The following is a 23,990-nucleotide window of genomic DNA, read 5'->3' on the forward strand; positions in this document are numbered from 1 at the left end:
TTTTCTGAATGCCGCTATTTTTCCATTCTGTGTTGTTGATTTTTATTTGCTTTCACATTGCTGTAAAATTTTTTGAACTTGTACTTGGGACTATTTTCCCCGAGGTATATTTTTGAACATCTATGTTGTTTGCAGGTCGAGGAATTGGCTTCTCTTGTCAAGGACAATCTTCCTTGCAAGCATCTAGTTCTCACTATGGAAGAAGCCCTAATTAACTCCCTTCAGGATGAGAACACAGGGTAACAATTTATGAGACATCTTTTCACTGATTTTGAGGCTGAGATTTAGTCCAAGCCATTGATAGGAAAGTAAAAGGTTTTAATGATGCTAATAATTTTTCCTTGAGCATGGTAATATACAAATATGGATGCCCAGTGGATCATACTCTCCCTATTTTTTCCTCCTTTCATTTTCGTTGCATTTGGACCTGGACCCTGGGGGATGGCTTATAAAAATGTTTGCTGTTCTATGTTTCTTATTAATTTGAAAAACATAGTAGTGCATCTCTTAATCACACTTACATAAAATTGAACTGTTTTAAGTCTGTGCCTTAGTTCATAGATAAAAGAAGAGATGTTGTGGGGGACGAGCATTTTGTTTTATTGGTCTTTTGTAGCATCTCATTGTAGGTGGTTTTTGTGCCACTTCAGTGTATGCATCCTCAATTTAATACATAGCAGACAAAGGTTAGAACCTTTTTCCCCTTGTATCATATCTATGTCTTGAATCTTGATCTATGTTTTTTCTCGAATTGTAGTTCAGATAGGGTCTTGGAATTGGAGCCAATGAACTCTTATAGTCGTCTTCTCTTACATCGTCTTGCAGAGATATTTGGGTATTCTTTTTATAAATTTTATTTCTGTGCAACTTGACCTCTAATTTCCAATTTGGTTTCTTTATTGTTGTTCTTCTTTTCTTTTCTTTCTTTTTTTTAATTTGTATCTTTTGGAGAAAAAAATTGATAGTTTTGCTATTGGTGTCAGGTTTGCGCATGAATCTGTTGGTGAAGGAGATGATCGCCATTTGGTTCTGGTGAGGTGTCCGGAGACATCTATGTATGTGAAATAAAAGGAATCTTGTCCTTCTCACTGTTTTAAATCAAGTATCAAGTAGATTATTTTATCTAACCAGTCTCTCTACATTTGAAGAAATCAACAATGCTTCTGAGGTCTCTCATAAAATAATCTGTGTATGTGGATATATTGCAGACCTCCCATCCTGGTTAGTGATATCCTCTGGGAATATGATGAGCCTCAATATCTGAATTCATCACACCAAATATTAAGGAGAAAAGAAACCATTCCGGGTAATACATGCAGCCATTTATTCTCCTTGCTGTCACTTACTGTAGTATGTTCTGCACTATATTGATCTTGGCTATAGAATCTTCCATGGTTAATAAATGAGTAAAATATAATATACTATCTTATGATTTAGGTTTTCTTCACTTTCCGTTTGAGTGTCATTTTGCTGCCTTCATGTTTGGTCCATTAAGTCTTTGACACAATACTGCCTCATGCTTTAATTTTTGTTAATTATCAATTTGAAAACCTCAAATTTCAGCTGATATTTCCAAATTTTATCTCAAAAAACACTTTCAATTAGGAATTGAGGGCGGGGGAAAGAACTCGGGGATGTTTGATTGAAAAGTTGGGGAAGAATATCTAGATGGGAGAAGAATTTGGAGTGTGCGAGACTTGGTAAAAGGAATTAGGGATTTTGAAATGGAATTAATACAGTTTTGTAAGAGCTATTGGATTGAACTAAGCAAGAACTTGAGAATGGGAAGTGACTTGTGGATTGGAGAAGTTTATGGAGGATGACAGGGGTTTGGGATTTTGAGGCAGAACTGGAAGAAATTTGGGGAAACTAGGGACGTCACGGCGAATGATTGGGAAAATTTTTTCTTGATGAAATTAAGTGTGGCACACTCACTTGAGCAGGCCTTCATATTTCTGCTGCTTTTTTTCAGCCTCTCAAACAACTATACCATCGATCCAACAGTCACTAGAGAAGAGGAAACAAGCTTATTTGATTTCTCGTGAGCGAATTTTTTCCATGAATTTGGATGATGTGAAAGGGTCTGGTGAACGGAAGCCCCGAAGCGTGCCTGTGGTTGCCCGCCGAATGATTGCTCATGCACTAGGTCAAAGCATCCACTCAAAAAATCAGAATGGCTTGCCTACCAATAATATGAAGGATAGAGTATGTACGGATGTATCAGATGATCAAGATAAGAACAGTCAAGAGTCCAACCTTGTGAAAGGTCCGGAAGAGTCTATACACCCAAAAAGGAACTCAAACAGCGGAATAAGAAATGATAGCACTTCCGACTCCTCCTCATCCAACGAAAGGAATGCTGACAAACCACAAGTCTCCCAACATGTAAAACACGGCAATAGGGCAAGTAAAGACTACATGAAAATGGAGCACTTGGGAGCTGCGAGGAGAATCTTTGCCCATGCTTTGGGAGTGCACTCTGGGAAGGATGCTGCTTCTGCTTCTAGTAGTGGTAGAGAACTAAAAAAGAGCTACACAGAATAAGGGGGAGAAAATTTTTTGTACCATGCTCTTGATGGAACATCCGCAGGGCTGCAGCCAGGTTTCAATATTGTTGATGAGCGGAATGAATAATGATCACATTTTACTTAAAATTCCTGATGTTTTCTGGCGACACGCCGGCGAAGGACTATCCTAGTATTATGATGGTTTCTCAGTTATGACTGAATCTGACGTAGCAAGTTGAGCAACAATCCGGTTCACTGGTATCCTCGAAGAGCGAGAAGAAGCTGTATCATGTCGACCTGCTGTGGTTTATGAAACTGAGTTGGCTGCATGGGGTTCGGTCTCCCAAACTTCGCAACCCTTGCAGTCCCGTCTTTATTGTAGATGTCTATTGTGTTCTGTTAACGTCTAGGTTTTCTTTAATGACGCGGACCTTCTACCGTGCTGGGTTTAACGGGTCATTTCTTCACGGGGAGGGGTTGTATTTATTTTTAATGTAACATATTTCCCATTCAGGTTCTTCTGTTAACGCTGTGTAATCACTATGACGAGACCCATTGTTGCTTAGAGTTTGGCTTCTCTTCACTTGCGTATTACTCCACTCTTTCTCCCCTACACGTTTCAACTATGGGATCAAATTTTGAGCGGTTTGTATTTAATATTTTATAAAATTATTATTGAATCATAGAATTATGAAACATTATGAAGCCAATTCCTTGTTGCCTGCACTGGACAGTCTACGGACGTGCGGCAAGTGACAGGATATTGGCCGAGTCACGCACCCGCCGACGTAACCCATATTCCCATATTTGTCACGATGCATGGTTGCAGTTGCATAACATTTTAACGGCGGCAGAAACAGTATTTCCTCGTGCAGCTTGAGCTAAAGAGCAAGCATATCAAGTAATGGTATCACATCAAAACAAATGAGAGATTTTCTAAAGATTTCGTCAGCTTCATATTTTGAAAATGAGTTAGTTGAACTTGTAAATTCACTTGTTAAAATCGAAAAAAATTTTGGGCCAAAATTGGTGGGATGGAACCAAGAATGAACCGGCTCCCATTTCTGATTGAATTCTTGTTCCTCCTAGAGGTATGGCCTTCGGCAGCCTAAGGTTTGATAATTCCCAGTGCATCTAGGATAAAGGATACTCCTAGAAGTAGAGATTATGTTGAGTTGACATACTTGCTCCGTAATGTCATCAGCATTATATCGATAGAGATACATTTTATTTTCCCATACCTGCCACACTATTGAGGCATAATACAGAAACTTGGAGTTTATAAAGGTCGCATATACATTCGGGTACTCCTTCGATCCTAAATATAAAACTTTTATACACACTAGTATGAGAGTCTTATATTTAGGACCAGAGGAGTATTGGGTGTCTTCACTGCCTCATTTGAGATAATGTCAGTTGTCCACCGTCAAAGGGCCACGTTGGAGGAGATGAGAGAGGACCAGCGAAGGTGACGCTCAAAACATGGATTCATACTTGATTTCATTTCTTCATCAAACTGGTCAGATGGCTTGGGAGAATGTTGGCTTTGGAATCAGATTTAACGGAGACTATACATCCCTCTTATTCGTGAGAACCATCGTCGCCTCTTATGGCTATATTGGCAGGAATAAATTGGTGTATTCGATGTTTGTACACAAGAATCCCATCAAAGCGGTGTGAAGTTCACACTTCTCCTGTTTCCCTGATTTCACCATTAAAAGTAAGATTCCTGATTTTCGGTAAGCGGGCAGCGGGCATAGCTATACAAGCATCTCTAGAAGTGGTGCAAGTTAGAACACAGAAAATATATGGCTTATATGCTTTAACAGGGGTGCATGGTTTTTGTATGGGCAGTGGGAACAGAGTCACAGATACTGACATAGAAATTGAGCTGGAGGGATGCATAGGAGAAAGAGAGTAGAAATGATTGAAGGGAATTGGTCTTTGTCCTGCTCTGCTTCCAACAATGCAATCAGATTGTTCCACGCTGAAAATGCATTGTGGCTCCTTGGCATCCACAAAATGATCAGATCGACTGGATTTACCTTATGTAAAGGCTATGAAGAGATCCCCTGAACTGGTTGAGGGGACCCAAATGCTTTCTGAATGGAACTACTCCCATTATATGTATAAGCTCTTTTCCCACCCCACTCGCCAAATATGGCGGGACAAATTTCCACGGTTGGGACTCATGAATAATACATAAATCAATGCTTGCTTTTCAGACTTGAGAAGGCTACCAAAAAGTAGATGGAATCAGATTGGAATGTGACAATATCACAACAAGACATTATAAATTTATAATAAGCAATACTATTTACAAGTTATGAACAATATGACTAAATTTTCAAATACTGCATGATGGCCGCCTAGTTTTAGATGAGGCGTGTTTGATAATTACTTTTGAAACATGCAAATACAAACAAGATACACATTTATCTACCCGAAAGGAAAATGCACATGGAGACCTAAATAGAGATCTGTGCCTAAACTTTTTTACGCTCCAGGATCAATACAATTATATCGCCAACAGCACCAAACCTGCTTCTTCCAACCTAATTGATATGGTCTAGCATGCACCAATGGATCTTTTGATGGCTGGCTAACTAATTAATTTGCAAGATAGACATGCAAATAGCTCCACCAATATTTGAGAATACCAGACACCATGCCAACATCAGCTATATGGTTTCATGACAAACAGTACATCCACGACCATAGAAAAGATCAATCTGAGAAGAACATGAAAGAATACCAGACAAAATCATGAAAACTTTGATCACCATGCTTTATCCATCCAGCAGCTTTGAATGCAGCAGAATCTAGCCTGGAATGCTACATTGCTACATGTTTCAGAGGTTCATACAGAATATTTTCTGATCATTACTTCCAACTACTGTTTCGATCAAGGACCAACTCCCATATCAGAATTAAATCCATGCATCGATGATGATTCTCTTTACCAATGCCTGCTCTCAGTTCATCTTCGTCACTCCCCAGAGAAAAACCTGGTTAAACTTCACCTTGATTACTGTTTACTTGAGATGAATGCCTAGATGATGGAGAATGAAGCAGAGACTGCCTAGCCACCAAGTTTTCCCTTAGCATTACATTATACTCATGTAAACGTTTTAGATTCCTCTTGACATCAGACATGTCCATTTCAGAATCACTCTTAAATTCTGCCATACAAATGACAAGTTAAATGTATGTGAGGTATCAAAAGCATTCAATAACATTAAAAAATTAGTAAGCAAAAAGATTGGCAAAATTGCTGAAAATAAATAACTAAACAACATTAAGAAAATGAATGGTAGTCAGAAGTCGAACAGCTATAAAGCATTTGCAATCATTTTTTTATGCATAACTCAAACGCATAACGTATGGGATGTGAATATAAAAGTTTAACATATAATTTTGCCATGACCATATTAAGGTTTGACTATACATGATAATTAAAAAGCTCAAGCTACATAACATAGTTATATCAAGTTTAGTATAATTTATTTCTATTAGTAAGATTTATTTATGTTACAAGTAACTTAATTCTGTTAGTCTAATCTATGTACTGTGGTAATTAACACAGAGACCTAACAGCTGCAGAACCAGTAGCCATGCCATGACCTATGATCTTAGAGTAACAGATGTAGAATGAGAGATCACAGGCAAGAGAATTTGTAGAACCATGGAAAACATTATGATGGTAAGTAAATACAGGATCGACAATTTCAGTTTCAGAGGCTCAACAAAGTAACAATTTGCAGTATTTTTTAATTAGAAAGCATGTTCCAACAAAGGATTTTGTGAATTGTCATGGGAAATAACATTTACTATAATAAGCATGCTAACCCAAACAGAAATTAATTTCTACCTAGTGAAGGTGGTGGTGGAATGAAGTTATCAATGAAAGAAGATTCTTGAGGTTGAGACCGCGCCATTTCTTTACTTGAACCAACACTCTGCTGCTTTGATACATTTTCTGAATGCTTTTTCTGGTCATTTGTGGATTCAAGTGGTTTGCAGCTCAATGACTGGAAAAGGAAGCATTGAAAGATGAACATAAATAATTTCTTGCGACAGTGCAGCGTCAATTCTCATTTAATTTTGAAAGGAAAACTTCAAACCTACTGCTGATTACATAAACGATACTACATACCTAAAGATCATCTTATTGAGAGAAGTGGTCAGTATGATATGATGGAGATGCGGAGATCATACAGCCTAATCTCCTAAGAACAACGTCATGTTTTCCAAAACTTACGGCCAATTTATATTCCAGTATATATACTAGTACAAATGTACCATTTTAAGCTATTTTTCACAATGATCCATGTCATACAAACCAACCTCAAGAAAAGCAGAGAGAGATCGACCCAAAATGCAACAACACCTAAATTAGCTTAGTTTTAGAATGGATACAGAAGCTTTACCTTGGTTGCAGTTCCACTGGGTTTCCTGTAAAAACTAATTGAATCTGTTCTGCTTTGTTGCCTTCGCTTACATGATGACCCACTTCCACGAATTGATTGCAACATAAGCCCACTGCAACTTGATTCCATTTTAGAGTTCTTGTATATGTCATCTCCAGTGTTATAGCCGTATGTGTACATTACATATTTTCTCAACTAATTAAACGCAGAAATTATCGGTCATTCAGTCCGACAATTCAAAAGGATATATAATCAAAAGTTAATAGCATGACATATAAGAAATCTTTTAATCAGCCAAGCAAGAAATTACTTTGTTCCAATGCTCTCGAGCTTTGTGCTGATTTCTAATTCTCCGCAAAACACTATCCTCATTTCGGAGTTTCTTTATCCTGTACTCACACTACAATTTAACAAAATATGGACCGCATGAGTCATAAGAGAATTATGATTGCTATCAGCCATTCGCCATCATCTAATATAGAACGCAACATCTATAAAAGGATAGCCACATAGAAAGTCATAGCATGAACGGATGTTTTAAAAATCTTAACAAATCAGTTTTATACAAAACCAGAACATTTTTTTGCGTTACAATTTCCACCACAATGCATGTAGGTGGCCATAGATCTGCGCTGGAGTCTTTATATACAATTGAAAAATGAACGAACTACTTGCTTGTCTTATTTGAGAGACAGTTATAAAGTGCGAAGGTTGAATATTAAGAAATCATAGGTATAATAATACTGAGAAAGACTAAAGGAACCAAAATCATACTTGTATCAACAGGTAGAAAAAAATGCCTATGCTAATGCAATACAGGCCACCAAGATCTGCAAGAAAGCTCACTGCACCTCGCAACAGAAAAGGATAGAATGATAGATGTCAGTTCGAAGCAACATTGATATATAAGTATATTTGTCTGAAGGATATGACGATATGTTATCTAATCAGTAATACAAAATTTCTGAGACAGTTAAAATTTCATAACAGAAAGCAGCATCCTAGCAACAACAACAACAATAATAATAATGCCTCAATGGCTCCATAACCTTAATTGCCCAAATTAGTACAACAAATACGGCATGTTAGTTTGACGAGACATCCTCATGCAAGACAGAAAAGGGGATCAAGGGGTAAGGAACCGAGCTCTCAAGATTCAATATCAATTCAACATTCTAACAATCAAAGGATCAAAACAATAACCAACTAGAGACGCATAGTTCCAGGAAAAGCTACTGGATCACCTAACCCCAAGGCCAACAAGCAAATCTAACACCAGGACCCAAAGACTGATAATGTAAGCAGCCCCACTTGCTCATATTATAAAACCTCATACTTATAATGTGTGTCTGTGTGCTGGTGAGAGTGGGTAAAATTTAGAGAGATCATAAGGTTAGCCAGATTGACTTGAAAGTGAGGAGCCAGAAGTATTTCGTAAGGAAATGAGGAAATTAGGCAGGACTGAAAGTGCTCCTGTGAACATGAAATTCATATGGAACTTAGAAAAATTGCAGATTGACAGTCAAGTACGTATACAAGTTGGCAAAAGATATTTACCCGGACCCATGATATTCTCCTTGTTGATTTCCACAATATAAGAAGATAGAAAATTGATGTACAATGTAGTATTTAATAGTCCATCAACAGAACTTTCGAGGGATGCCTGCAGTTGATTTGTATCACGATAAATCGAGCCAGGCAGGAACTCATGAAACAGAGGTTGGATTAGCTTCAAATCATGTAAACTATGGTATATTCGAGGGAACAAATTAAATTTTAAAATATTTGATTCCCTCCCTCTGAATGTAACTGGTCTATCGTCAAAAGCACTTCCATTTTTTAGGGTTCCACTAACAAAACTCACGTACTTGTTTAAATCATCCATTGCAGAGAGATTGAACTCAAACCCAACAGCGGTGGCAGGATTATTGGGAAGATCAGCAAAATGCCAAGAAATGTACATGTTATCATGAGCCAGCTTGCAGTTTTTACATTTAAGTGTTATGGTTGGGCCCTTGCTTGAGTTGTGGCAGGAGTAGTTTGCCAAAGTCGATAGAGAAGCAACTCTTTGATCAATAAATCCAGGATTTCCGGTAACTAAGCTACCCAGATCACGTAGATTTGAACAGCTCATGCTAGAAATAGTGGTGATGTTGAACTCCATGTCATTCATAAATGAATTTAATTCCGGTCTGCTTGTAGCTCTCACATTATGCACCTCAATTGTTCTTTTTGATATGATCTGGTACAGCAACCTGATGATAGGTCGAATCAAAAAAAAAAAAAAAACAGAAGGCATTTGGCAGAAAGGAAACCGAGGTTAGATACTTCCCAGGGGCGGGGGAAAAAAAAAAAAAAGAAGATGCCCTTAAAAATATTCTAATTCTAATTCTTTAAATACAAAAGTTATCAGATACTCACGCAGCAAATAAACCAATAAACAGTATCCAACTTGCTATGGAGAAGGTTCCGCCAAGTTCTGTTTTGCGCTTTTTAACTACCTTCTGATCATCCTATACGAGAAAATAGCAGTTATAGATAAATTATTCTTCTCACATAAGTTTAACAAGCACACCTATAATAGGATGATGAAGCAGGCGTTGCATTATATTCACAGACAATTCAAAATTTCTTGCAGGTCCACGTCAAGTGACGTGGATTTCAAATTGAATAGAGATGTAACCACATAAACCAGTCACGAAAAACTGTGAGATGTGAAATTATCGTAATGACAAACAAGATTGCAGTTTTTTGTATGCCTTTGGTATGGGAATGAAGTGAACATGATATGGGAAGCAATAGATACGAATCACAGGATCTGGCTAGCCTAAGTGGTGATGTTGATCCAACCATATCTGTAAGCTGTATTTTTGCGCTACCAATAAATTAAGGAAGGTGAAATCAAGGAGCTTCTTTTATCCCGAATACAGGAAATAGGCCCCAGTAAGTGACTAGTTAATGACATGCATAGCTGAGAAAAATGGGACGCAAAATAGAGCTTGAATTCCTCAATCTTTTATCAGCATCCCTATGCTTGACAGTCGACGGAAGCCATGGTGAAGGGTAGTTTAGATGAAAAAATAGAAGGAAGAAGGAAATAAGTGAGTGAAGAATGATGGTAGGATTAGCAGATGAGTGAAACAAATAAAGCCCCTTTAGGATTTTTCCTTTTTTTTGGGGGGGGGGGGGGGGGCAAGACTAACCAGCCAATGCCTTGTGGCAAAACAAACATCCAAACGACTAATCCACCATCTGATGTTAAACCATACAGTAGAGCCATCTCCAAGGCTCGTAAACCTCAAGAAAAAACAGAGGAGAAGCCAAGACAGAAGCATGACGAGGGTAGCCTCCAAGAACACAGCCTGGGACTGCGTAAACTTCTTGATGGAATCAAAGGCAAAGATGGTCTCCGGAAAGCTGAGAGCATAGTAGTCGACTCCGGATTCAGTAGCAATGGAGGAGTTAGCGGTGAAGAGGGTGCAGTTGTTGGAGGGGCGAATAAGGAGGTAGCCAGGTGGGCAGGCGCAAAGGGAGCCATTATAGCGGATGGAATTTAGAGGGCAAGCCATCAAGAAAAGATCTCGCTTTAGGATGGAAGAAGGATCGTGCTTGTTTGTGTGCTGCACCAAGAAGGATGCGAGGGTTACGTGCTCCAGGCCTCGATGCGTAGCTGTAAGAGAAGGGAAGGATGAAGAATAAAGAAAGGAATGTTCACACCTGAAGGCTGCAAGCTAGCCAGCACGAGAGGTAGAGAGGGAGAAATTTGAGTTCCCCTTGCTGTCTGCTTTTGTGATTTTGCTTTTGCCTCGTCTCAGAGTTTGGACAGCCAATCAGGGTAATTCTGGACCATGCCTCCTCCTCGCAGCGGCGCAGCGCAACAACCCCCCCCCCCCCCGCCCAAAAAAAAAAAAGTTTATTCATTTTCTTCATAAACCCGGCTTTCCACGCTACCAGGAGGACAAAGACCGAATCAGTTAAAAAATATTTTTTTAATAGGTACATCATTTATAATAAATATAAAGTTTTAAGTATAAGTCCTTAAAAAATAGATTTTTATTTGAAAATTATTAATCTAAGTTATTAAAACTAATTTTGAATGAATTAAATTTTATCCCACATTCGTGATGCCGATCATCGCTCCGAGCACGAAACAGGCTCTGGAGGACATGTTTTGTAATAAAATTAAATAAGAGTAGGTAAATTTATTCATTAAAGGCGTTTGCTTTTTAAGCCACTTGCGGTCTTGTGCACACATGGCAGACTGGTAGATGACGCTTAGCCAACTAGCCTTTTTCTTTTTTGACAGCTGGACCAGCTCCTGTTTCGTGAACTGCTGAACTTTAATGCTTTCCCCGGCAGAGGAAAGAACATGTGAAGAAGAATTTGGATCAGTCCATCCCAAAACAACAGATTGCAAAAATAATTATTTTTAACAAACAGTTTTAAATTATGCATGTGTGTAATTTATTAATTTGCTTCGTACCTTCAGATATACGCATATAAATAAAGAAACGACTAGTATTAAACTCAATTAATAAAACACGACTGAGATTAAGTTCATGGAATTGCAATCAAAAAATTAGTCATATATGCTTTGAAATGAATTTCTTAAAGCCATTTTTCAAATGCAGGAATGTAAGCTTTAAATATTCACTACCAAGTTTATTTGATGAACTATGGTGTGACAAGCGGCAATAATATTACAGCTCTGTGCCTTTCATTTGTGCAGCTTTTTTTAAAGTCAAATGATGATTACCATTGTCAAAGTGGTCGACTGGTGGTTGGGGGGTCTGCTATTTGGGGATGACTAAGCTTGAGTTCGGAGCTTGCTCACCTACTTTCCCACTACCTCGTCCCTCTTCAAAGTTGCAACACGTTAAAACTTAATTCAAAACTCTCTTGCTGAATGTAAACTCCATCATTTTCTTGTCAAAGAAAACAAGAAAAAAACTCCATCATTAACGCATTTTAATTTTCCTTATCTGTCTACTCTTCTTGTATTTACTCTTTTATGTCATACAAAATAATAAATCAAAAAAATCTTTCACACAAAGTGTGGCACGTTGAATTGTGCAGTTGAATTAGCGCCTCTTTGAATCACAATCATAAGTATCAATAAGCACATCTAACATGAATCAAGACAAAATTCTTACATACTTAACTTATATTTCATAAATCATTATTGAAAAGTTACTTATAAAACATTCCAAAAAAATCTGGGTTCATAGAAATAAAAGGAAAATATTAAGATAAAAGATGCGGACAACAAAGCAGACTGCTTTACTGAACTGAAAACACATGGCACACTTGAAAGGCTGTACAAAGCGAGGGAGGTAAAAATGATTGAACTGAACAAAGGTCGTGGACACAATACAAAGCAACAATAGTTGATTCGGTGAGATATTCTTGATTCTCATCAGCCACCTTGACCGGTTTGCACCCAAATACCAAGGATGATTGCGGTGCAGTAATCGCAATAGGCAGCCAGCATGAATGAATTGCTAAAGGATGCTTCAGGAGCACATCGTCTTCTCCAGCAGTTCCTGCAATTCTCCGCTCTGATATGCCTCTGCAGCCAAACAAAACGTGACGCAGTGCAAGCCATGAATGCATTGAATACATAAAACCAGCATCATTCGAAATCCACTACATTTTTGGTCATGGATAAGGATATTTCCCATGAATGGCAACTTCTTATGCACATAAATTATGATATAAGATGCGAAAATCGTGCTGTTATCAAGATTAAGAGACTCTATGAATTAAAATTATACAAACAAAATCTGCCCTCCAGTGTGGGCACTACTTTTCCGGAAAGAGATACATACAAGACTATACTGGATACTATCAAATTGACTTTCATTTTCCCAAGTCAAATATAAAACACTACAAGTCCATCATAGTCGTTTCCTAGACAACTCATTCGCTCCGGATTAACCACTAACAATTACAGTCGCCACTGGTCTTGTTTTAATTATCCCACCAGCGGGGAAATCACCGGAGAATGGGCAACCAGACTCAGTAAGAGCATTGCGGGCGGCTACCACACGCGTGCTGTAGTTCCGTATTTGTTTAGTGTCTTTTTGGGGGTCTTTGACGCCTCCTCTTAACACACGCACCAAGGGGGGAAAAAAGCATTGAACTTCTAGCAGGTGTCAAATTCTTGAAAACTTGAAATTATTAGCATGATATGCCTAAGTCGTCATTCGAGCATTAGCATGGCGGAACGTGAGTGGGGCAGAATTGAGCAAAGCAACCAAAAAAATCAGGTGGAATTGAATAAACATGACATACCTACAGTGATATCACAGCCACCAAAGAACTCTCCATCTAAGTATAGCTGAGGAAAGGTTGGCCAGCTGGAATACTCCTTCAGAGCTTGGCGTAACAAGTCATTTTCCAGGACATTTATAGTCTCAAAAGGCACATTGAAAGATTTCAATATTTGGACCACTGTGCTCGAAAATCCGCACTGCGGCAACTCTTTAGTCCCTTTCATAAATAGAACCACTTTATTTGAAGTAATGACTTTATCCAAGGTGGACTTGAGTTCAGGAGTTAACGCTGTAAAAATGGGTGCGGGCACCAAAACAGGCACAGAAAACAGAAAGAGCCGTGAGACAGTACTAACTCATAAAAGAGATTCGCCGTCCAAAAAAAAAAAAACCAAAGTTAGATGGGCGACAGTGTTAACGAAATTTTTTTTTAAAAATCCAACTAATTTAAATGTCAGATAAATGGCCGGGGAGCGGTGAAAAATCAATTCAAGCAGCGCGCGGGACAGGTGGGTGCAAATTACGAGAATCTATAGAGGAATTCTGAGAAAGCAAATAATAACATCAAGGATTAAAAAAATAATAATAATAATAAGCAAGTAAATTGAGAAATGGGAGCGGCGCAAGCAGAGAATTAGCGATTCTTGAAAACCCTAGGGCAGAGGAAAAAGGGGGGGGGGGCGAGACGCGTGATTAATGGTAATAAGAAGAGGAAGGAAAAAGAGAAGAAGGAGAAATAGAAAGCGGCGTACCAGAGAAGCAACGAAGGGGCGCGGTTGCGAGTGTGGGTCTGGGTTGGGGTTTGTAGGGGAAGAGAAGCTTGGGCATGGAAGGGAGGGAGGGAGTCAGAGCAGAGAGCATCTGGGATGGTGGGGCACGAGGAGGGCGCAAGGAACATGTGTGAAGCTGGACCTGTAGACGGATGGCCTTCACTCCGCAAGCACAAGACATCGCTCTTTCGTCTCTCTCTTCTCTTGGATGCCTGGGTTACGCTATTCTGCTTCGCTCGTCTCCCCGGTGGCTTGTGTGCGGCCCCGATGGCTGTACACCAGGAAATAATACTCTTCATATACTTAACATAATATCTATTTATCTAGTTTGTTTTGATTAGATTAAATAAAATTAGATACGTTAATTAATTATAAAAATATCACATTTTTTTTTAAAATATCATAATCATTTTTCTTGATATATTTCCTCCCTTCCTTATTTTATTATGGTTAGGGAAGTATATACATAGGTAATTTAAGAAAAAAAATAATAAATATAATAAATAGATTTTATATTTAAAATCAAAATTAACTTAATAATTACGTTCTATATTAAGAATCAGATGAGTTTTGTAGAATCAATAGTAATTTACAATAAAGTTTCAACTTTGAATTACTATATTTTTGGTTCCTGGAATTTGAACCCATTTTAGTTTCTATTCTTTAAATTTCAAACTAATAGTTTTAGTCTCTTAAATTTATTCTGTCTTAAAACATTAGTTCCTATAGGTGCAACAATGATCAAAATTTGTTAAAGTATCATCGTCAATATCATTAAAAGTGGTGATATTAACTCATCAAATAATATCTAATTAGATCTCATTTGGATAATAGAATGTGGCCTAATGAATAACTTCCAAGACAAAAAAAACAAGGGGCTAAAACAGCCTCCATATGAAGACTTTTTTTTTATTACTTTTTTGTTATCTATACAAGATTTAACCAAGCGTCATCTTATAAATCCACATCATCATAATTTTTTTGTTGACATTTTAATAGATTTTAATACTATTGCACTTTTAGATATTAACGTTTTAAAACTAACTAAATTCCAATGATTGAAATCATGGATTTGAAATGGGAGAATTATAACCATGTCCTAAACAGATTCAAATTGATCATTTGTCATTAGTAATTAAATTTCTTCCTCAAAATTTCTTAATAATTCTCACGATTAAAATTTAAGCGACTTAAATAAAAATAAACCGAAATTTTATGAACTAAAAAATATATTAACCCCTCAACTTTTAAGTTTTAACATGAGAGATTGAAAACACACCTGGCACAACACTTGGTTTTCTAGTTTATTACTAGCTATATAATAATTTATATCTGTGTTTCGGATTTTGAAAGAAGCAAAATCCTCAAAAATACTACTTAATTTCAAAATCTCAAATTAAAGATTTTCATAAATATGGGTTGTTGTTATTAAAACGTAAAACACAAGACTGATATGAAAATTCAAATTTTAAGTAGTATTTTTTAGGATTTTTTTCCCCTAACAAGTAATTACTTACCTATAACTATAATCTTTTTCCATGGCACGGATAGGTGCGTATTGCTTTATATTATGTTTTTAAATGCAAATTTGAAGGACTTACGTCATTATATATTTATATTTCTAAGGGAAAATTGTAAAAAAAGACCTTGGAATTGCAAAAACGCAGATAGGGACCCTTGACAACTTCACTTTAGGTTTTGACAAGAATAATATGCCCTGAAGTTGTCAAAACCCAAAGTGAAGTTGTCAAGGGTCCCTATCTGCGTTTTTGCAATTCCAAGGTCTTTTTTTGCAATTTCCCCTATTTCTAATTTATTAAGATATATTTTGTCAGGATTCAACGAGAGGGAAATAGAGATGTTGATAAAATAAAATAAAATTTAGATATCCGCATATCTCAACTTTATACTTGAAATCTTATAATACCCGGTTAAGATTTAAGCCAGTCCGGTCGGGTATTATACTTAATGTGATTTTAATGCATGCTTTTAAGAATATAACCTCAATTTTTTTTTATACTTAAAATCTTATAATACCCAGTTGAGATTCAAGAGGGTCAGGTTAGGATCACAATTATTGTGATTTTAATGTATGTTTTTAAGAATATAACCAGAAATTTCTCCTAATTAGTGTATTATTACTTGGTGTAATATTAATAAAATTATATTATCATTTATGATTATCTGAAAAAAGTTGACAACAAAAGAAAGAATATTTGAAGAAAAGCATAATCAAATTAGACTGTCAACTGTGATAATTTGACAAAGCATAACCATCTTCTTAATAAATTAATTATTTTTCAAATGCATTTTAAAAATTTAGTGACTGGGATATTAATACCATAATATCTGTGACGAATTTTTTTGTAGGAGTCCTCTCATTTTAATTACAAGGTTTAATTATTATATATCAAAGTTGGTTTTGCAAAATTGATTGTGTGATAAAATCGTTATGGTATTGGTCGCTCATCTTGCACATGGAATTATTGCTTTTGCATGTATTTTTCATTTCAGATGACCAACAATTTGACATGTTTCTTTCATGTTATTGCACTTTATTCATAATACCAAAATAGTCTTGGATGTCTTCCCTCCCTCTTAAACCAAATGGATTGATATTAAAAATCTCCTGTGAATGCTTGCAATCATTTCAAAATGAATTGCATTGGGAAACTAATCAAGATAATAATAGAAGGAAATGTTTATTATAGCATGAAGAGTTTCACTGTTTTTTTTTTTTGGTCAAAAGAGTTCCGTCGTTTATTCAAAGGAAAGAAGCCGTCGTTAAATGGATAGATATCATATTACTCCCTCCGTTCCTTATATAAGAGACAAATAACCGAAGTACGTTGATCAAAAAAACAGTTAAAATTAGTTAAAAACAATTAATGTGTAAAAAGTATAATTTTTTCAAAAACGCCCTCATTAATAAGGAGAGAGAGCATGAGAGAGAACAATTAATTATTAAAAGAAGAGAAGTTGGAGGGAGAGAGAGTGTGAGTTGGAGATAATAAATATGGGTAAAATAGTAAATCAACACAAAAAAGTAGAGACAACTGTAAGTGTCTTTATATATAGGAACATGCTATAAGCATCAAATGTCTCTTATAATAAGGAACAGAGGGAGTAATAACTAATAATGCAATTCACTCATTTCAATCGCACCATCTAAACAATACATCCAACCTAATTTAGTTTCATGGGTAGTACAAGATTTCAGTAACAAATTATTGAAGACGAAGGTCTTTTACAATAATTTTGAATTTTCTGTCGGGAATTGGAATTAAATTGATATATTGATCTTGAAGTGTCATTAACGGTCAAGACGTAAACGAATCAAATTTTATTGGGAACTTTTTAATAAAATAAATTCAAAATTCAAAATTCTCAAAAAATCATCTCAATTTCAAAAATCCCATACCAATACGCCGACATTTTAAAATTTAAAATTTCCAAAAAGTCACCCCAATCTTTTATTTAAAACATTTTTAAATTTACATATTTTAAATTAAAAATTAATGTCATTGAATGTAAAGTCATCATGGGCCAAAAAATAATGGATGTTGAGACATCATTTTAAAATCGCTGACTCAACATTTTTCATTAGTGAAGTTTATAAGGACAAAAATACACTTTTAAAACTTAAAAAAAATTAAACATATTTAAGGGGTATATGGGTAAGAACAAAACTATAATTTTAAAAGTGTTTTTACGATATATGAAATAAATATGTAAATGAGTTTATCTCGATTTATTAAAAAGTGCTTCTGAACAATACTTTTAGAGTTAGCCAAACGTCTTTTTAATTTAAGTTTTAATAACTTGAGTACAAGGCCCAAAAAAAAAAAACTTGGGTACCAGCCATCCCCTTTTCTTGTTTTGCATGTATTTTTTTGCAAACTAAAAAAATGACTTATTCCAACCCAAATATGGCCCGAGCGTCACCATGAAAAGTATCCCCGGAAGAGCTCAATTTAAGAAAATGAGTTTTCGTGTCAGATCAGCTTATGATGATCCCCATTTGCTGTAATGTCAATCCCCATCAGGCACAGTTCTTCACGCAGCGCATTACTATTCTTAAAATGTATACCCCTGATGCCAAATTCAATGGCTGCCTCGACATTTTTTATCCTGCAAGGGGATCGGAGAAGTAATACCCATGTTAGCATCAAGTACGCCAGTCTGAAAAGATTCAACTCTTCCGGTCTAGTTTGCCTACTATTTTCATGAAATAAAATAAAATAAAATCATTTGCCGCACAACCAGTTTTGGATCGACGGGGGAAAAGTCTCCAAAACTTTTAGCACATCCCCATTCGAAAATCATGTTGCCCAAATGAAACCCAAAAGAAGAGAACCGTAGGATGGAGAATTAAATAACGATACTAATGCCTGCTTTGCTTATAAAGAGCTCCCTTTCCAGTTGCATCACATGGATTCCCTAGCCCACGACCTATGCCCTTAACTCAAAAGTATGACCATAGAAGATATCAATTTTAACCTTGATTTTGTTACAAGTAGATGACGATTGGACGCCTTTATCAGGGGAAAAAAAATCAACATATACATATAATTAAAATAAAATCTACCATTACATTGCTATTGATGCAACTTTTCAATTTACATGCAATTTTTAAATTTTTTTCCTTTTCCCCATTCGGAAGTGTGTGGGTTCAGTAATCTAGTTATGGTTAAAATTTAATAAAGATCCAGTTTTAGATAGTGTAAGAACCTGTCATCCACAAAAATACAATTTGACGGATCAACTCCAAGATGTCCCAAAACTTCCATAAAGAATTCTGGATCGGGCTTTCTCTTTCCTGAAAACATAATAAATTGTCTTTTACTGCGTAAGGGTGACAAAATAACTTGAATTTATATCTCAAACTCTATATTTCCTAGTCAAGCAACGAGATCAACAAGAAAATGGTACAATCATAAGACTGCCCCAGTTCTCCCTAGACAACACCAAAATCGACATAAAAGGCACACAGAGTGAGCAGGAGAGGGCAAGTCTAACAAATTGCCAGATTACGTAAAATACCAGTTGTACACGAACAAAATGTCCAAGATAAATATTTGGATAGTTTCAGCTTGTCCTCAATCAACTGGTACCTACAATAGGAACCATTCTGATCATGGAAATCAAAACCGAATAATAAATCACAATAGAACAAATCTCTTACCATATGGGATAGTTTGTAAATGCATGCATCTCATAGTTATTTTGCTTCAAGGCAAGAAGCAATTCTTCAGTGCCTTCGATATAGGAATATCCACTTCTCATACAAGATTTGAGGCCTAACATAGACATCCACACACATATCAGCGGCTTTGGTGATTTCCAAGCGGGTTTGGGGATGGGGCTTGCATTGAGCACAAAAGCAAGTACATAAAACGAACTTCAGGAGTGCTGAATTGTATTGTTGAAAACTGAATCTCCAAAAGCATTTTAAAAATGAGCACACGCCTGATTAAATTAGACTCATATAATATGCCTATGAGGAGAATTAGAAGCATAAGGAGCAGAGCAGATAGCAAATCAATTATCAGGAAATTAAAATAAGTCAGCAATTTGTCTTGGATTAACACAAGCAATACTTCTACATCCAGTCTCAGTCTGTCAATGAGACGCTAGTCAGTGCTCAGTTACCTGCTTCAGCATTCTGGGAGAGAGACAGCTGTTACAACTTCTAAAACACTTGCCAAAAAAAAAAAAAATCACGAGAAACCTAAGATGTTCTGTACGCTGGCGTATATATGGTATGCTAATACGCATATATTGCAATTCTTATGCAACCCAGCAAATGAATATATGCCAAAACTTCACCAGAAAAAAAGTGACTTTCAATCTACCAAACAAATTAAAACACAAGATTTGAATTAAAAGATCAGGCTTTAGACACAAGAATTTTAGACCAACCTTCCAAATCAAAAGGTCTTCCATCTTTAAAAAATTTGCTTGCCAGCTCCGTCTGGAAGAAAATGACACAGTTCGCTAAAAAAAAGGCAGTGATGAATATAACTTCTATACCATTACATACAGAAGATCTGAGAATAGATCATGAGAAAATGACAGACAACAAAGATAAAACATGTTCATCATCCCCCAAAACTCTAGAGAATTACACAAGTGATGGTAGCATTCAGTTGAACAAGAAAAAACTCAACTCTTTAAAGGAAACAATATACACCCAAGCAATGAGTGTAGAGCTTGCTGTTTCTAAGGAAAATTTTTTCATCATATACTCTTAAAATCCCCTTCAGATTCTTGAGAGCCTTGTATACATTTTCAATATACAGAGGAATCTACTAGAGATTTAAAAATTGCAGGGAAGTTTGGAGTATATTCAAGTAAGAAAAAAAAGAGGAAGGAAACTTCAAAATATTACATGATGCCCATTGGAGAGACTATAGAATAAGAGTAATAAATTGATTGGATAACATATATATATAAAAGGAACAAGATCTATAAGACATTAAGAATTGTTGGCAAAAAAACAAATAAGACGTTAAGTATTGTTAGTGGAGAACATCCAATATCTTCAAAATACACATTCAAAATCTTGCAATGAATTGACACGATGAGAGAAGTCTGGCAAACATCAAAAGAAGGATTGGAATGCCAGGCTTTACCAGCAAAGATTGCCTGGAGCTAATGACTTGCACGTTTATGTCATTTCATTTCCTTTGACTGGTATATATGATGAAATCATCTTCAAATAATTGGACTGTCTGGGTAAAAGTTTGCAGTCCTTTCCACAGCAAGTGCACGAGGAAATGCAGAATGATTTCATACCAGAGGAAATTAAAAGAAGAAGGAAGCAAAGAAAATTATATGTTTTTCAAAGGACAAAACGCTCTCCTAGCCCAGGTGATTTTCCCCAACCTCCTCAGAGGCTCAGACAAAAACCCTCCTCCTATCATAGTCCTCTCTGACCAAATTCTCTCTCATCAATTCCTCTCTCATCACCTACTACATGACAGAGGTATGCATCGGGTGCTGACAACTAAACATTCTTGCCAGTTGCCACTGATCTACTCTTCACCCATTTTCTTATCATTCCTTCTATTATAACTTACAAGTCTCACAGGGTCAAGATCCACTTAGCATGGCCCCATCAACATCCTGCATGTACACAATTTGGTTTTAAGGTCAAACTCTAAATCATGCATTGGATTTACATATCAAACCAATATAATCACTGCTATATAATTTTCCTTTGAAGTCCCATCACCCAGACAAGATCCAAAAAAGTTGGAAAACACAAGGTTAGAATAAGATTGAAAATTTGTAAGTTGTAACCATAAAGTTCTTTCTAGTTTCAAATGTAGGAGCCCTAGAATAGGAGAAAGTGACACATCTAAGTTCTAACTAAGTGCTGCAAAAGACAAGAGAAGGTTAAACTTAAGGCTCGGAAGATAAATGAGACCTTTCCTTGCACGAAAGAAAGTGGTTGCGGATAATTCCCGAGGTTCTGAAAAGGGTGGGTTGGGGGTTCATAAGGGAGTCTTTAAAGTGAAAAGTCTTCAGAGGCCCCTAGAATGCATGGAGGACACGAGGAGACATGGGAAGGTTGAGGATTAGAACAAACGCATGCTACTGCAGCTGAACCCTTGTACCAAAACCCTGATTCAAGTCATTATGAAGATTTACTTGTATGAAGGCACCCTGGTCTAATCCTCCGAAGTTCAAAGCCAGTGTCATGGAAGGTTCCTTGTGAGAGGAACATTGACCTTCTCTAGCAAATTCTGGGTATCATAAAGTTTTTAAGTGATTTCCCAGAGTTGTTGACAGCAATCAAGCTGGTCTAATGACTTGTTTCAGGCCAGGGTCAAACACTACCTCAAGTCTTCTTTAAGGCAGATATCTTTAGCCAAAGATAAGTCCTAGGAAGGTCACTAAGGGATGAGGCTTGATGGCAGCTTTGGGATTGTGAGCTTCTAGCGGAAAGGGAGGCCTCAAGCAAGTGCCATAGGTTGCCTACCTTGAAGCACGCTTTCCATAGTCCATCATAGTTTTCCATATCAGAGATTCAGGTCAGTCCAAGTAGGTAAAGTCCGACGCTAGACCTTTTTTATCTGTCTAAATCTACCTTCACAATAACAGTGCCTTAATCCTTAGGTAGTCACTTGGGCATTTCAAGATTCCCAAGTAACTCATATGGAGACAAACCTGAGTAAATGCGAGAAAAGAAAAACAGATAGTAATTTTTACAGCCCTTTGCACTATATCCGTGTATTTGTGCAAGGTGATACCCACTGCTGAGCACACATGCTGGCCAGCTCGGGGTCAAGTTTCTGATAAACTGGAAGAATAAAATGTTTCTGGTTCCGACCAGGACAAAATAGGTCTAACTAAATACACTGCAAGTTTGCAACTCATTAAACACTCGAACATAGGATCCACGTATATTTGCTGAGAATACTAATCCACAGACACAAATTTTTCCCCGTTTCAGAATTTATCAAGGACACAGAAGAATTCAAAGTCCAAATAATCCCATGTTGGAATCACTTTTACTCAAGATATGGCTATATATGAAGAAAAAAATAATCCTGCGTGATGGATAGATTTGAACATTCCCAATTACCAAAGCAATGAAGAACCTTCAAGAAACCATAAGCGTAGGCCATACGCACTTCAAGAAAAATGAAGGAAGTAAGCCTCCCGTGAACTAAAGGGAGTAGAAGGTTGTGCTTATCACAAGTGGTGTTGTGCTAATTCAATTTCTCTTCCAAGTTTGAACACAGCAGGCGGTGAAAGATGTCCAATGCTGATAATTTAATTCATGACTGCACTCGTATGTATTCTTTTCCTCTGAATTTGAGTTTTACCTCATCAATTATTCCCTTTTCAAACTCCATCCACGCAGTTGGGTGCTTGCATTCCATTAGTTCCTTCAGAGTCATTCTGAACATGAAATAATTGTGTGATTACCCAGAGTGTTTAAAGTAGGGAACAAATTCTGGAAGGTTGCAAATGAAGATAAAACAAGATGTGATCACCTGAAACAATTCTATAAAAGATACTCTCAGCAGATGAAATGAGGCAGCAATGTAGTGTTTAAGATTGATATGTGCAGAAAAAAACCGTTATACGTCAGGGTTCCAAAAGACAAGTAGCATTGTCCTAACCCGAATAAAGACTGAAGCATAAAAGAACCGTAGAAAAATCAACTTAGCTGTCCTTCTGTTAACTTAAAGGAAGGACAGGCAGCTTCTATTTTCCAAAGACGTACTCCTCGGATCCTAAATAGGACACTTTTTATAAGTCACTATCTATTTTTCTAAACCCTTAAATAGGACACTTTTAATATCGATTCATTAACTCTATCATAAAATTTCATGACTTTCCAACTTTATTTAATCTAAAAGAAAAAAGGTACTCTCGAGAACAGCTGCATAATAAAATGGGTTGGGTGTCTATATAGGAAATTTTGTCAATCCAAACTAGGCTACGCACAACACGATAGTTAACACCACATATTAGAGTTTCGAATAGTCAGTCGTGCGAGTATTGATTACAATAAAGCAAATGAGTAGATTAAGCACCGAGCATTTGTAAAATTTCTGCTTATTACTAATGAAATTATGAACGTCAGTGCAATAGCGATCGAGGAAAACTTTGAACGGCCCAGACAATGAGAAATGACTATCCCGATCGAAAGTTGGAGTTTGAATATTAAGAAGCTAAGTTTAAATGGGAGTAACGATTGGTGTACCCGAAGAAGGCTGGGACGTCGTGGTAAAATGGATCACGAACAACAGTGTCCATCATATCGAATAGAAGTATGGGTAGTTTTCTGTCAGTGTTGGGAGTGGCAGTTGATGAAACGCCTCCGATTTTAGCCATTTTTAGTAGGTTCGAGTTCAAGTATAAATTTTGGCAGAGGGAGAGCCTCGGATTAGAGCAGATTGAGGGTGCTCTCAACGAGAAGACCACCGCCATTTTACCGTGGTCCGGGGATTATGGTCAACCTACTGAGTGGCCTTTCCACCCGATCTG

At 36.8% G+C, this 23,990-nt stretch overlaps 4 protein-coding genes across 4 annotated transcripts; 1 reads left to right on the plus strand and 3 right to left on the minus strand.

The window, feature by feature from the left end:
* Positions 1-135: 135 nt before the first annotated feature.
* LOC114749784 (R3H domain-containing protein 2-like) lies at positions 136-3,090 on the plus strand (the record flags this gene model as incomplete). The annotated part of the gene is made up of 5 exons (XM_028938320.1): positions 136-239; positions 758-835; positions 984-1,055; positions 1,209-1,306; positions 1,973-3,090. Coding segments are annotated over 5 exons (924 nt in total), but the record flags the coding sequence as incomplete, so codon positions are not given.
* A 1,670-nt stretch (positions 3,091-4,760) lies between these two features.
* LOC114749788 (uncharacterized) lies at positions 4,761-10,777 on the minus strand. Its single transcript, XM_028938323.1, has 9 exons — positions 10,655-10,777; positions 10,141-10,557; positions 9,359-9,450; positions 8,495-9,192; positions 7,712-7,782; positions 7,248-7,337; positions 6,938-7,132; positions 6,379-6,538; positions 4,761-5,689 (listed from the first exon to the last, which is right to left on the minus strand). Exons 2-9 carry the CDS (start codon positions 10,504-10,506, stop codon positions 5,520-5,522), a joined length of 1,842 nt encoding a protein of 613 aa, XP_028794156.1. The 5' UTR covers positions 10,507-10,557; positions 10,655-10,777; the 3' UTR covers positions 4,761-5,519.
* A 1,220-nt stretch (positions 10,778-11,997) lies between these two features.
* On the minus strand, positions 11,998-14,255 carry LOC114749783 (monothiol glutaredoxin-S7, chloroplastic-like). The gene is made up of 3 exons (XM_028938319.1): positions 13,965-14,255; positions 13,232-13,501; positions 11,998-12,506 (listed from the first exon to the last, which is right to left on the minus strand). Exons 1-3 carry the CDS (start codon positions 14,161-14,163, stop codon positions 12,451-12,453), a joined length of 525 nt encoding a protein of 174 aa, XP_028794152.1. The 5' UTR covers positions 14,164-14,255; the 3' UTR covers positions 11,998-12,450.
* A 3,473-nt stretch (positions 14,256-17,728) lies between these two features.
* On the minus strand, positions 17,729-23,933 carry LOC114749787 (flavin mononucleotide hydrolase 1, chloroplatic-like). The gene is made up of 7 exons (XM_028938322.1): positions 23,707-23,933; positions 22,820-22,895; positions 19,905-19,956; positions 19,168-19,282; positions 19,026-19,096; positions 18,714-18,801; positions 17,729-18,113 (listed from the first exon to the last, which is right to left on the minus strand). The coding sequence occupies exons 1-7, from the start codon at positions 23,931-23,933 to the stop codon at positions 17,978-17,980; spliced, it is 765 nt and encodes a 254-aa protein (XP_028794155.1). The 3' UTR covers positions 17,729-17,977.
* Between the last annotated feature and the right edge of the window lie 57 nt (positions 23,934-23,990).

This window comes from Neltuma alba, unplaced genomic scaffold (assembly GCF_004799145.2).
Source record: "Neltuma alba isolate B1F8T4 unplaced genomic scaffold, ASM479914v2 tig00006176_pilon, whole genome shotgun sequence".
Taxonomy (NCBI): Eukaryota; Viridiplantae; Streptophyta; class Magnoliopsida; order Fabales; family Fabaceae; genus Neltuma; species Neltuma alba.

What these genes read in the sequence shown, in the direction of transcription:
- LOC114749788 (XM_028938323.1), bottom strand. Translation starts at nt 10,506, where the DNA reads ATGGCTTGCCCTCTAAATTCCATCCGCTATAATGGCTCCCTTTGCGCC. An exon ending in TTTTCTACCTGTTGATACAA is followed by an intron (nt 7,338 to 7,711) that starts GTATGATTTTGG and finishes GTTAAATTGTAG; the next exon opens with TGTGAGTACAGGATAAAGAA. An exon ending in CCAGTGGAACTGCAACCAAG is followed by an intron (nt 6,539 to 6,937) that starts GTAAAGCTTCTG and finishes TTCCTTTTCCAG; the next exon opens with TCATTGAGCTGCAAACCACT.
- LOC114749783 (XM_028938319.1), bottom strand. Translation starts at nt 14,163, where the DNA reads ATGTCTTGTGCTTGCGGAGTGAAGGCCATCCGTCTACAGGTCCAGCTT. An exon ending in GCCCCTTCGTTGCTTCTCTG is followed by an intron (nt 13,502 to 13,964) that starts GTACGCCGCTTT and finishes CCATTTTTACAG; the next exon opens with CGTTAACTCCTGAACTCAAG. An exon ending in TGGCTGTGATATCACTGTAG is followed by an intron (nt 12,507 to 13,231) that starts GTATGTCATGTT and finishes GTTTGGCTGCAG; the next exon opens with AGGCATATCAGAGCGGAGAA.
- LOC114749787 (XM_028938322.1), bottom strand. Translation starts at nt 23,933, where the DNA reads ATGGCGGTGGTCTTCTCGTTGAGAGCACCCTCAATCTGCTCTAATCCG. An exon ending in ATTTTGTTCGTGTACAACTG is followed by an intron (nt 18,802 to 19,025) that starts GTATTTTACGTA and finishes TTATGTTTTCAG; the next exon opens with GAAAGAGAAAGCCCGATCCA. An exon ending in TGTATTTTTGTGGATGACAG is followed by an intron (nt 18,114 to 18,713) that starts GTTCTTACACTA and finishes ATCCCCTTGCAG; the next exon opens with GATAAAAAATGTCGAGGCAG.